Source organism: Erinaceus europaeus, chromosome 11, assembly GCF_950295315.1.
Source record: "Erinaceus europaeus chromosome 11, mEriEur2.1, whole genome shotgun sequence".
NCBI classification, from domain to species: Eukaryota; Metazoa; Chordata; class Mammalia; order Eulipotyphla; family Erinaceidae; genus Erinaceus; species Erinaceus europaeus.
The window spans coordinates 6,203,256-6,215,312 of record NC_080172.1 but is presented as its reverse complement, the minus strand read 5'-3'; the positions used below and the strand labels follow the sequence as shown (position 1 = coordinate 6,215,312).

The window sequence follows — 12,057 nt, the reverse complement described above, 5'->3', positions numbered from 1 at the left end:
TCTTCACAAAATAAAGGAACTGACAATATCCATACCATTTAAAGACATTTTATCAGGGGTCTATGTGGTGGTGCACCTGGCTAAGCGCACACATTACAGTGTGCAAAGACCCAGGTTCAAGTCCCAGGTCCCCACCTGCAGAGGGAAAGCCTGACAAGTGGTGAAGCGGGACTGCAGGTGTCTCTTTGTCTCTCTCCCTCTCCCTGCTAAATTTCTCTGTCTCTATCTAATAAGTAAGTAAATAAAATATAAAATAAAATAAGAACATTTTCTCAGGGGCCAGGCAGTGGTGCACCTAGAAGCGGAAATATTACAAGCTCAAGGACTCAGGCATGAGCCCCCGCTCCCCACCAGTAGGGGGAGACACTTCACAAGTGGTCAAGCACATCTGCAGGTGTCTCTCTCTCAAGTGCTCCTTCTCTCTCTCTCTCTCTTTCTTCCTTTCTTTCTTTCTTTCTTTCTTTCTTTCTTTTCTTCTTTTCTTCCTTCCTTCCTCCTTTCCTTCCTTCCTTGCTCAGCTCTGGCTTATGGTGGTGCATGGGATTGAACCTGGGACGCGGGAGCCTCAGGCCTAAGAGTCTCTTTGATGATAATGATGCTATCTACCCCAGCCCATCTTTCTTTCTCTGCCCCTCTCTAATTCCCCCTCCTCTCTCAATTTCTTTCTGTCCTATTTAATGAAAATTAAGGGGAAAGAAAGAAAAGAGAAAAAGGGAGGAAAGAGACACCGCCAGGAAGAGCAGATTCATGCGTAGAACACACAGCAACAGCCCTGTCTGCAAAGCAAGGACGACAAACACCATTTTCTCATTCTGGGACATGTACGGGCCGGCCTCCAGCTACTACAGCAACCTCCTAGGTGGAGAAAGCCCAATTCATTTCTCCTAAGAAAAGCAAACAGAAGGGAGTCGGGCAGTAGCGCAGCGGGTTAAGGCGCACATGGCACAAAGCACAAGGACCGGCCTAAGGATCCCGGTTCGAGCCCCCAGCTCCCCACCTGCAGGGGAGTCGCTTCACAAGTGGTGAAGCAGGTCTGCAGGTGTCTGTCTTTCTCTTCCCCTCTCTGTCTTCCCCTCCTCTCTCCATTTCTCTCTGTCCTACCCAACAACAGCAACATCAATAACAACAACAATAACAATAATAATAACTACAACAATGAAACAAGGACCAAAAAAGGAAATAAATATTTAAAAAAAAGAAGTCAAAAAAAAAGAAAAGCAAACAGAAAATACTTTTTTTTCTTTTAGTAATTTGATTTTTTTTCTTTCTTTATTGGGGGATTAATGTTTTGCAGTTGACAGTAAATACAATAGCCTGTACATGTGTAACATTTCCTAGTTTTCCACACAACAATACAACCCCCACTAGGTCTTTCTCTGCCATCATGTTCCAGGACCTGAACCCTCCCCCTCACCCACCCCAGAGTCTTTCACTTTGGTGCAATACACCAACTCTGGTCCAAGTGTAAATACTCTTTTAACTGATTATTCCAAAAGTTACTTGTTTGGTGAGCAACTCATAAATCATTTATTAATTACCCACAACTAACTGATATGTGACCTACGACCGTGTCTGCTGCCAGCTCTCCTCAGCCTTCTCACCCAGCCCCTTTCTCTCTTACCAAAGCTTGTTCTCCACGCGTCCACCCTTGAGACTCTTTCATTTCCACATCAAATAACCTTTCTCTCCAAAGGCCACATCTGTGTTGTGTCAGAATACCATGCTCACTCCCGCAGAGTAGCCAATGTAAAGGAGCATACCATCTAAGTTTCCTTCTGTCTGTTTTATTTACTTATTTTAATTTTTTACTTATCTTTATTTATTGAACAGAGACAACCAGATCGACAGGGAGAGAGACAGAAAGACGCCTGCAATACTGCTTCACCACTCGTTAAGCTGTCCCCCTGCAGATGGGGACCGGGGATTCGAACCCGGGTCCTTGTGCATTGTAACGTGCACTTAGCCAGGTTTGCAACCACCTGGCCCCCTTCTGTCTATTTTATGGTTGCAAGTGCTACTTCAAAGTCATTGATCCATTTTGCACTAATTTTTATGCATGGCATGTGATGATGAACTAATTTCATTCTTTGCATGCAGGTGTCCAATTTACCTCAACACCATTTGTGAAAGACATTTTCTTTGTTGTTGTTCTGAGCCCTTTATTATAAATTAAGTGTCCACATATGTGTGGCTTTACTTCAGGGCTCTCAATTCTATTTTCAGTGATCCATGTGTATTTTTATTTCAGTTATGATTTCTATTGTTTGGTAGAATAGTTTGATATTGGGAAGCATGATACTGCCACTTCTGTTTATTTTTAAGGAATGTTTTTGTTATTCTAAGTTTTTTTTTTTTTTCCTTTCAATTGATTTTTTTTCCCCTTCCCATGTAGGCAACAGACCCACCTCTTTTTGTTTTGTTTTGTTTTGTTTTTACCAAAGCACTGCTCAGCTCTGGTTTACTGTGGTGCAGGGGATTGAACCTGGGACTTTGGAGCATCAGGCATGAAAGTCTGTTTGCATAATTATTATGCTATCTACTCTTGCCCTAGATGCACCTCTTCTGTCATCCCATTCCTTGCCCAGAAACCTTATTACCTTCTGTTAGGATTGAAAACCCCCTTGCTGAATTTTATGGCTCCCTATCCATTTTTTTATTAATAATGATTGACAAGTCTGTTGGAGAAAGGGGTACGATTCCACACGATTCCCACCACTAGAGCTCCATACCCCATCCCCTCCACTGGAAGCTTTCCTATTCTTTATCCTTCTGGAAGCATAGACCCAGGATCATTATGGGGAGCAGGAGGTAGGAGGTCTGGCTTCTGTAACTGCTTCTCAGCTGGACATGGGTGTGGCAGGTGGATCCACATCCCCAGCCTGTTTCTATCTTTCCCTAGTGGGGCAGGGTCCCTATCCATTTCCCCTAATTCTCAACATGAAATTTTTCCCTCATCAGAAATTCTCTCGTATCTTCATGTCTCCTCAAATACTTGCAGCCTGTGAGCCTCAGAGTTCATACAGTGTCCATAGGCCAGGGAAGTGGCTCCGTGGGTAGAGCAGAGGAATTACAGGCACAGTCAGTGCACACACACACACACAACACACCTTCCCTCGTCTCCAAGACCAGCTGAAATCTCCCCATCATGTAACTGTCGCCAGATCAGACCAGCTCCTCAAGGTCTCCCTTGGCAAAACCAGGGACCAGAAGCACTCACTTCTCTGAGTGCAAAATTGAGTATCAGAAGGGGCTAGGAAGTGGTGGACCTGGTTAAGCATACACATTACATTGCACAAGGACCCAGGTTCAAGTCCCTGGTCCCCACCTGCAGGGGGAAAACTTCAAGAGTGGTGAAGCAGGGCTGAAGATGTCTCTCTGTTTCTCTCCCTCCCTCCCTTCCCCTCCCCTCCCAATTTCTCTGTCTCTATCCAATAATAAATAATCAAAATTGAGCCTTATTTGCTGTGTTCACTGGAGTTGTCTCAAAGAACAGTTTCTTTGAGACATAACTCTTCACTAGTATTTGCTTTTTACTTTCTCTCAACAAGCTGTGTACGCACAGAACGTCTCTGCGATAAAGCAGTCATCACTGCCTAACATGATGCTTTCCCTTTCTTTCTTTGTATTCTTACAAGGGAAAGGGTGATAATTAATATACTAACACTGACATCCTGTGAGACAGACTGGAATCTTATAACACATTCACAAAGATAATTAGCCTGGGGGGCAGGGGGGTGATGCACCTGGTTAAGCGCACACATTACAGTGTGCAAGGATCTGAGTTCAAGCCCCTGATCCCCCACCTGCAGGGGGAAAACTTGACAAGCGGTGAAGCAGGGCTTCATGTCTCTGTCTCTTCCTCCTCTATCTCCCCCTCTCCTCTCAATTTCTATCTCTATCCAATAATTTTTTTTAAAAAAAAATTTTTTTAAAGGTAATTCATGGTAGACCGAGAAGTAGCTCTGTGGATAAAGTGTTGTTCTCTCAAGCATGAGGTCCTGAGTTCAATCCCTGCCAGCACATGAACCAGAATGATGTCTGGTACTTTCTCTCTCCTCTTATCTTTCTCATTAAAAAATAAATAAAATATTTTTTAATATTTATTTATTTATTCCTTTTGTTGTCTTTGTTGTTTTATTGTTGTGGTTGTTATTGATGTTGTCGTTGTTGGACAGGACAGAGAGAAATGGAGAGAGATGGGGAAGATAGGGAGGGGGAGAGAAAGACAGACACCTGCAGACCTGCTTCACCATTTGTGAAACGACTCCCCTGCAAGTAGGGAGCCGGGGTTTGAACCAGGATCCTTACAGCCAGTCCTCGTGCTTTACGCCATGTGTGCTTAACCCGCTGTGCTACCACCCGACTCCCATAAATAAAGTATTTTAAAAAGATAATTTATGTAATAAAAACTAAGTTTATTATGATTTAAAATATTATATAAATTAACATACTCTAGTTTACTATGACCTTTGGCTAAAAATTATTCTAAATTACTATGATACAGAGTGAATATATCTGTACCTTGAAATATAAAAAATACTTGTAAAGGTTTCAGTAGTCCCCTAAATTGCAATTCGTAGAATATAAAATCCTTTGGAGACCTCTTGTGGGCAAATATATATATCTACTCCCCAAAGCCTAATACTTTAAAATGCGTATTTTATAATTCATACTATTCTTTTGCCTTTTCTCACATAGATTTATCACTATTTAATTTTAATAAACTGTCAACCTGTAGCTATTTTTTTTTTCCTCCAGGGTTACCACTGGGGCTCGGTGCCTGCACTACGAATCCACTGCTCCTAGAGACCATTTTCTGCCTTTCTGTTGCCCTTGTTGTTTATCGTCGTCGTTGTTGGATAGGACAGAGAGAAATGGAGAGAGGAGGGGAAGACAGAGAGGGGGAGAGAAAGACAGACACCTGCAGACCTGCTTCACCGCCTTGTGAAGCGACTCCCCTGCAGGTAGGGAGCTGGGAGCTTGAACCAGGATCCTTACACCGGTCCTTGAGCTTCAGGCCACCTGCGCTTAACCCGCTGCGCTACCGCCCAGCCCCCGACCTGTAGCTATTTTACCATCAGTTTTCCGTAGAAGATAAAGGGTGCTGTAGAGAATAATGAGGAAAAAAAATAATAAAGTGACACTGTTGGAGTGGGGGTGGCCTATTGCAAAGAACTCTGGAGAAGGAGGAAATAGGACAGGATGAAGGGATTTGGGGTCCTGGTGTGCCTCCTAGGACATAAATCCAGGGGAGATGAGAGGCTGGGCATGTGTGTAAAGACCACACTATACACCATTAACCTCCCAATAAAATCACTCTTTAAAAAAAGGCCATTTTGGGAGCTGGGTGATAGTACAGCGGGTTAAGCGCACATGGCGCAAAGCATAAGGACCGGCTTAAGGATCCCGGCTTAAGCCCCCAGCTCCCCACCTGCAGCAAGGTCGCTAAAGGTTTCAGTAGTCCCCTAGAAGTTTCAGTAGTCTATCTTTTTCTCTTCCTTTCTGTCTTCCCCTCCTCTCTCCATTTCTCTCTGTCCTATCCAACAACGATCACATCAATTACAACAACAATAACTACAATAATAAAATAAAACAACAGTCAATAAAAGGGAATAAATAAATAACATTTTTTAAAAAGGCCATTTTATATCTGAGACACTGTTTAAGACAGGCAAAAAGATATGACTTAAAGCAAAACAAATCTTATTAAACACTGAGTGTTACACTATTTATTTCTTAATTAATTTATTTATTTATAATTGGGTAGAGACAGGGAGAAATGGAGAGAGCAGCTGGAGATGGAGTGGGAGAGAGACAGAGAGACACCTGCAGCCCTGCTTCACTGCCAGTGAAGCTTCCCTCCTGCAGGTAGGGGACCAGGGGCTTGAACCTGGGTCCTCATGCACTGTAATGTGAGCGCTTAACCAGGCGGTACGCCACCACCTGGCCCCGATGTTATACTATTGATTAGAACAAATACAGAATAGAACTTTGACAAGCTGATAGGTTTCTCTTCTTTTTTCAAAATAGTTTTAGAACTTGTTTCGCAGGTTTTGTGGATGTTGAAGCAACCCTACTTACTGTCTCAGCAGGCAACACTCCTAGCCTACCTGCATGTTAGCTGTCGGGCTCAGGCAAAAATCAGTAAAGTCATGGGCCCCTTGGAACAGACCTAACATTGACTTCCTAGCTTCTTCCCACACAAAGACCCCTAATTTCATCTGGGATACTCTTGCCTTTAGGTTCCTGATTATTAAACAGTTTGTTCTGCTTTATATTTTAATGCTTTTCACACCTCTGCAGTGAGCATTTCAGTCACCAAGTTGCAGGTGCCACCATGACGCCAACCTGACTTCCCTGGGCAGATGACCTCACCTAATGTGTCCTAATTTAAAAGAAAGTGGGTCTCCTAACTTTTGGCAAGGAAACTGAGACTGGCAAATATCTCACACAGTAAAAGAACGCAAAGGGAAAAGCAAAGACCTGAATGCTAAAAATTATATTTAGAAAGAAAATTCATAAAATAAGATATAGATGATGAGGTGCTTTTAGAACAGGGAGATGTCTTTTGAAGTATACAAGTTACCATAATCACAGAGGAATTAATTTCTGGACAGTACTAAAAGAATATGGAAATAAACTAAAATATCATGTGAGAATGTACTCTGTATGTGAGATGATACCATAGCCTTTCACAATGCACAGAGGGGACTAAAAAGCTTGGATACATTTCTGATAGGAGTTCCAAAAGAGAACAGGGGAAATGTATTATTAAAATCCATAATGGAGGGGCTGGGTGGTGGCAACCATGCTAAGTGCTCACATTACAGTGCACAAGGACCCAGGTTCAAGCCCCTGGTTCCCACCTGCAGGGGAAAAGCATTACGAGTGGTGAAGTTGGGTTGCAGGTGTCTCTCTGTCCTTCTCCCTCTCTCTCTCCCCCCCCCTTCCTCTCAATTTCTGGTTGTCTCTATCCACTTTAAAAAAAGATCCTAAAAGAAAAAAAAAAGATAAGACATTTTAAAAAAAGGTTCTAGGAAAAAAAAAGAGTTGTAAAAGACTATATTAAAAATGGTTCAGGGGTAGAGGTAGACAGCATAATGGTATTCAAACATATTCTCATGCTTGAGGCTCCAAAACCCCAGGTTCACTCAAGAACAATAAAATAAAATAAAAGAGGTTCAGAGATTTTATTTAATTTTTTTTAGATTTCTAAAGCAGTATCTCTTACAGGTCTTTTAATTAATTATTTTAGTTTGAACACACTGTCAGAAAAAAAGTTAAAAAGGATTATACACAGAAATTATTCAGGTAATCACCTCAATGTTAGCAGGAGTTCAGCTGTTCTACATTATTATACGTGGAGCACAAAATGATATTTCCAGTTCTAGCAAATATTCAAGAGTTCATTAATGTCATTTTCAGTAACTTAGCCTAAAGACCAGAAATATGTACAAATATTCACGATAGCAATATGTCATCCATAAAAGGAACGGATAAAATCATGATCCATTTTTATGACCAAATGCCATCAAGTCACTTTGGTTTCCATAAACGCTCACTGAAATCTTAGCAACTAAGATGCTGACCAACCAAATTTGCTTCAAGTAAATAATCGACATAGGGAAAGAGTAGGACAAAATGAGATTGTTTAGGTTTGTAGATGTGAGAGAGAGTTTTCCAAAAAAAACAAGTTAAAGAAATGCATTCCCTCTAACCCTTGCCTACATAAGAAATACTAAAAAGATTTGTATCAACTGAAAATACTGAAGAACCTCACTCCTGTGGCGTGTTTAACGAAACAAAGCCAAGGGAAAAGAAAGTCAAATGACAAAGTTTAGGGGTCGGTCTGCAGAACTGAGCCTACCAGAGGGCTGGGGGTTGCCAGAGTCTACTAGGGGACCAGTCAGGAGACCCCTAGTTGAGCGGTGGGTATGGGACACGATCAAAGCTGGGAGACGTGACGCTGTACTGAAACACGCAGAGTCTCATAAGACAAGGTTACCTCAAAACTAAATAAATTTATTAAAAAAAAGAAGAAGAAAAACTAAAGAAAATTGCTGGGGAGCAGGGTAGTGGTGCACCCAGCTAAGTGCCCATATCACCATGTGCAAGGACCGGGGTTCGAGCCCCAGCTCCCCACCTGCAGAGTGGCGAAGCAGGCCTACAGGTGTCTATTTGTCTCTCTCCTTCTCTCTCTCAATTTCTCTCTGTCCTGTCAAATAAAATAGAAAGGGGGGAAAAAATCAGCCACCAGGAGTGGTGGATTCATAAGAACCAGCACCAAGCCACAGAGATGACCCCAGTGGCAAAAAAGAAAGACTTTCTAAAGTGAGACAGTAAGATGATATTATGAGTAACTTTGTTTTTGTTTTTCTTTTCTCTCTCTTTTTTTTTTTTTTTTTGAAATGTCTACTGCTAATACTGAAATATTTTTTTACTAGCAAAAACTTCTTGATGACTTTAATAAGCATAAGTTCGGGAATGAAATTGGAAGTTTCGGAATCAACAGCTTTCCAGCCACGTGTCCACTTACCTGACCGCCGTGCTTCTTCGGATGAGTGTTTCTGTTTGATCTGACAGGCGTGACGGGAGCAGCAGCTCCACGGGCTGCAGGCACACTATGCGCGTCTCCAGCTGTGCACGGGAAGCAGAGTCCTGGAAGCTATCAAACACAACCTCACCTGTGGCAGGTTGTACTCCCTGCAAACAGCAGAAGAGAATGTCACCGCGGAGGCATGTGCCCCGGTTTTAACTGTGGCGCTGCATATGTAAACAAGAAAACAGTCAAAATCACACATTCACTAGCATGGACTCCCTTTCTTTTTCTTTTCTTTTTTCTTTTTTTTTTTTTTTTTTTGGCCTCTAGGGTTGTAGCTGGGGCTCAGTGCCTGCACTATGAAGCCACTGCTCCCGGAGGTCATTTTTTCTATTTTATTGAATAGGACAGAGAGAAATTGAGAAGCCCCTGGTCCCCACCTGCAGGGAGAAAGCTTCATGAGTAATGAAGCTGGGCTGCAGGTGTCTCTCTGTCTCTTTCCCTTTCTTTCTTTCTTTTTTTTTTTTTTCTTCCTCCAGGGTTATTGCTGGGCTCGGTGCCTGCACCATGAATCCACCTCTCCTGGAGGCCATTTTTTTCCCCCTTTTGTTGCCCTTATTGTAGCTTCGTTGTGGTTATTATTATTGCCCTTGTTGACACAATTCGTTGTTGGATAGGACAGAGAGAAATGGAGAGAGGAGGGGAAGACAGAGAAGGAGAGAGAAAGACAGACACCTGCAGACCTGCTTCACCGCCTGTGAAGCGACTCCCCTGCAGGTGGGGAGCCGGGGGCTTGAACCGGGGTCCTTACACCGGACCCTGCGCTTTACGTCACACGTGCTTAACCCACTGCGCCACCGCCCGACCCTCTCTCTTTCCCTTTCTATATCCCTCTTCCCTCTCAAATTCTCTGTCTCAATCCAATAATAAATAAATAAATATATTTTTTTAAAAAAACGTCCCAAGATAAAGGAAGGAGAAGACAAAGCTGAGAAACTGGAATGGGAGTCGGGCAGTGGTGCAGTGGGGTAAGTGCACATGGTGCAAAGTGCAAGGACTGGCGTAAGGATCGCGGTTCGAGCCCCCATCAATAACCACAACAATATTAAACAACAAGGGCAACAAATGGGAAAATAAATAAATAAATATTTTTTTTAAAAGCTGAGAAACTGTTACCAGTCCAACTGGTCTGGTATTAACCTATTGCACTTGTCAAAACAAACAGAAATGCTCACCCACCTCTTTCTCAGTGCCACCGTCAGCATTTCTGAGCTAAGCGGTTCTGGGCTGGCGAGGGATGGGAAGTGAGGGACGCAGGAGAGGAGGGTACCTACCTTTGTTTTTCTCTTCACAAAAACAGTTGCTTCTCTGTATGTGGTTAGCCACCAAAACCCATGTCTGGCGACACTGCTAGTTGTAATAAATTACTATTTCACTATGTAAAATTAATAAAGATCCTGAATTTTGTATCAAATCAGATCAAATGTAACAGTCTCTAAATGCCAAGTCTACCCAGGCAAATAACCATAACTAAATGCCACCCCCTAGTGCCCTCTGGCCAACACTAACAAAGACAGACTAGAAAAGACCGTAGTCTGGAAGAGATAAGAGAAGGGTCTTCTTCACCTTTCTTAGTGGTGGAGCCAAGATTCAAATCTATGTCATTTGATTCCACAGGCCATGTTCTGATCCATTACTGATGTTTAAGAAATGCATGGAGACACCAAATCTCATCTGCTATATGTTTGCCTTCAGACTCCTGATTATTAAACAGTTAGTTCTGCTTTACATCTTAATGCTTTTCAGCCACCAAGTTGCAGATGCTACCGTGATGCCAACCTGACTTCCCTGGGCAGACGACCTCACCAATGTGTCCTGGAACCCCACCCCCAGAGCCCTGCCCCACTAGGGAAAGACAGAAACAGGCTGGGGGTGTGGATCCCCCTGCCAACACCCATGTCCAGTGGAGAAGCAATGACAGAAGCCAGACCTTCTACCTTCTTCATCCCATAATGATCCTGGGTCCATACTCCCACAGTGACAAAGAACAGGAAAGCTTCCAATGGAGGGGATGGGATACGGAGCTCTAGTGGTGAGAATTGTGTGGAATTGTACCACTTTATCCTACAGTCTTGTCGGTCAGATTAAATCAATTAAAAAAAAATTTTTTAAAGAAATGCATGGGGGTCGGGCGGTAGTGCAGTGGGTTAAGCGCACATGGCACAAAGCGCAAGGATAGGCAGAAGGATCCCGGTTCAAGCCCCCAGCTCTCCACCTGCAAGGGAGTCGCTCCACAGGCGGTGAAGCAGGTCTGCAGGTGTCTATCTTTCTCTCCCCCTCTCTGTCTTCCCCTCCTCTCTCCAATTTTCTCTGTCCTGTCCAACAACAAGCGACATCAACAACAACGATAACCACAACAAGGCTACAACAATAAGGGCAACGGGGGGGGGGGGGGGGGGAATGGCCTCCAGGAGCAGTGGATTCATGGTGTAGGCACCGAGCCCAGCAATAACCCTAGAGGCAAAAAAAAAAAAAAGAAAGAAAGAAATACATGGGGGTGTAGGACACAGGGTACCAGCAAGAGAAAAGCCAGTCCTGACACTGATACACTATTGCTAGAAAGTCAACTACAGTCTCTTCAGAACTGTCCGAACTGGAGCCACTCAAGAGCGCAATGGGTTACGCACACATGGCGCAAAGCTTAAGGACCAGCGCCCTGCCCCACACCACCCTACCCCACCCCTCACCCCGCTCCCCATCTGCAGGGGGTGTCGCTTCACAAGCTGTGAAGCAGGTAAGAAAAAAAAAGAATCATCCGTACCCTGTATCTTATTTCCAGCCCCAAGTTCGTTCTCTCTCTCTCTCTCTCTCTCTTTTTCTCTCTCTCTCTCTTTCCACTGGGTATGGTGGAGGAGGACCTGGGGGTGGAGGGGGACTAGAATGTCATATGCAAAGCTGAGCAGTGTTACCCATGCACCAACTACCGTATTTACTGTTGACTGTAAGACATTAACCTCCCCCACACACACCATTAAAGAAAAAAAAAAGTAATTGAACATATGATACCATGAGGGGGAAACAAAGTCTTCTAGTATGGTTACCTACAGGCACACTTCTTCAGTTATCCTGACTCTGAGCCATTCACAATCACGCACACTTAGAGATACAGCCAAAACTGACTCTTCATCTTCATCGACAAAGGACTTACCACCACCCCAATGAAGACACTCCCTTTAGCGTCCTTGGCGTTCTCCTTATTTTCACAGATACACAGAAGAAAGCTGGTAGAAGTATCAGTCATTATTTCATCGACATTGACAGCATCATCCAGTTTGATTAAAGGATCCACATGTAACGTGGAGTAAAGAAAAATATCTACTGGAGTGGGATGGGTAGCAGAATGGTTACGCTCACAGACTCTCATGCCTGAGGCTCGAGCTTATGGCCGTGTTAGGGATCGAGCCTGAGAACTCTGGTGCGTCAGGCGTTTAGGCATTTTGCAAAACCATTCTGCTATC

The 12,057-nt window shown here is 43.5% G+C and overlaps 1 protein-coding gene across 2 annotated transcripts in view; it reads right to left on the bottom strand.

Annotated features, from left to right (window-relative positions):
• MSH3 (mutS homolog 3) overlaps nt 1-12,057 on the bottom strand; it is a 217,312-nt gene that overhangs the window by 188,195 nt on the left and 17,060 nt on the right. For both annotated transcript variants that reach the window (XM_060201098.1, XM_060201099.1), the window contains exons 7-8: nt 11,748-11,890; nt 8,537-8,703 (exon numbers count right to left, since the gene is read on the bottom strand). In XM_060201098.1, coding sequence (XP_060057081.1) covers nt 8,537-8,703; nt 11,748-11,890 — 310 coding nt within the window. The remainder of the gene's footprint in view (nt 1-8,536; nt 8,704-11,747; nt 11,891-12,057) is intronic.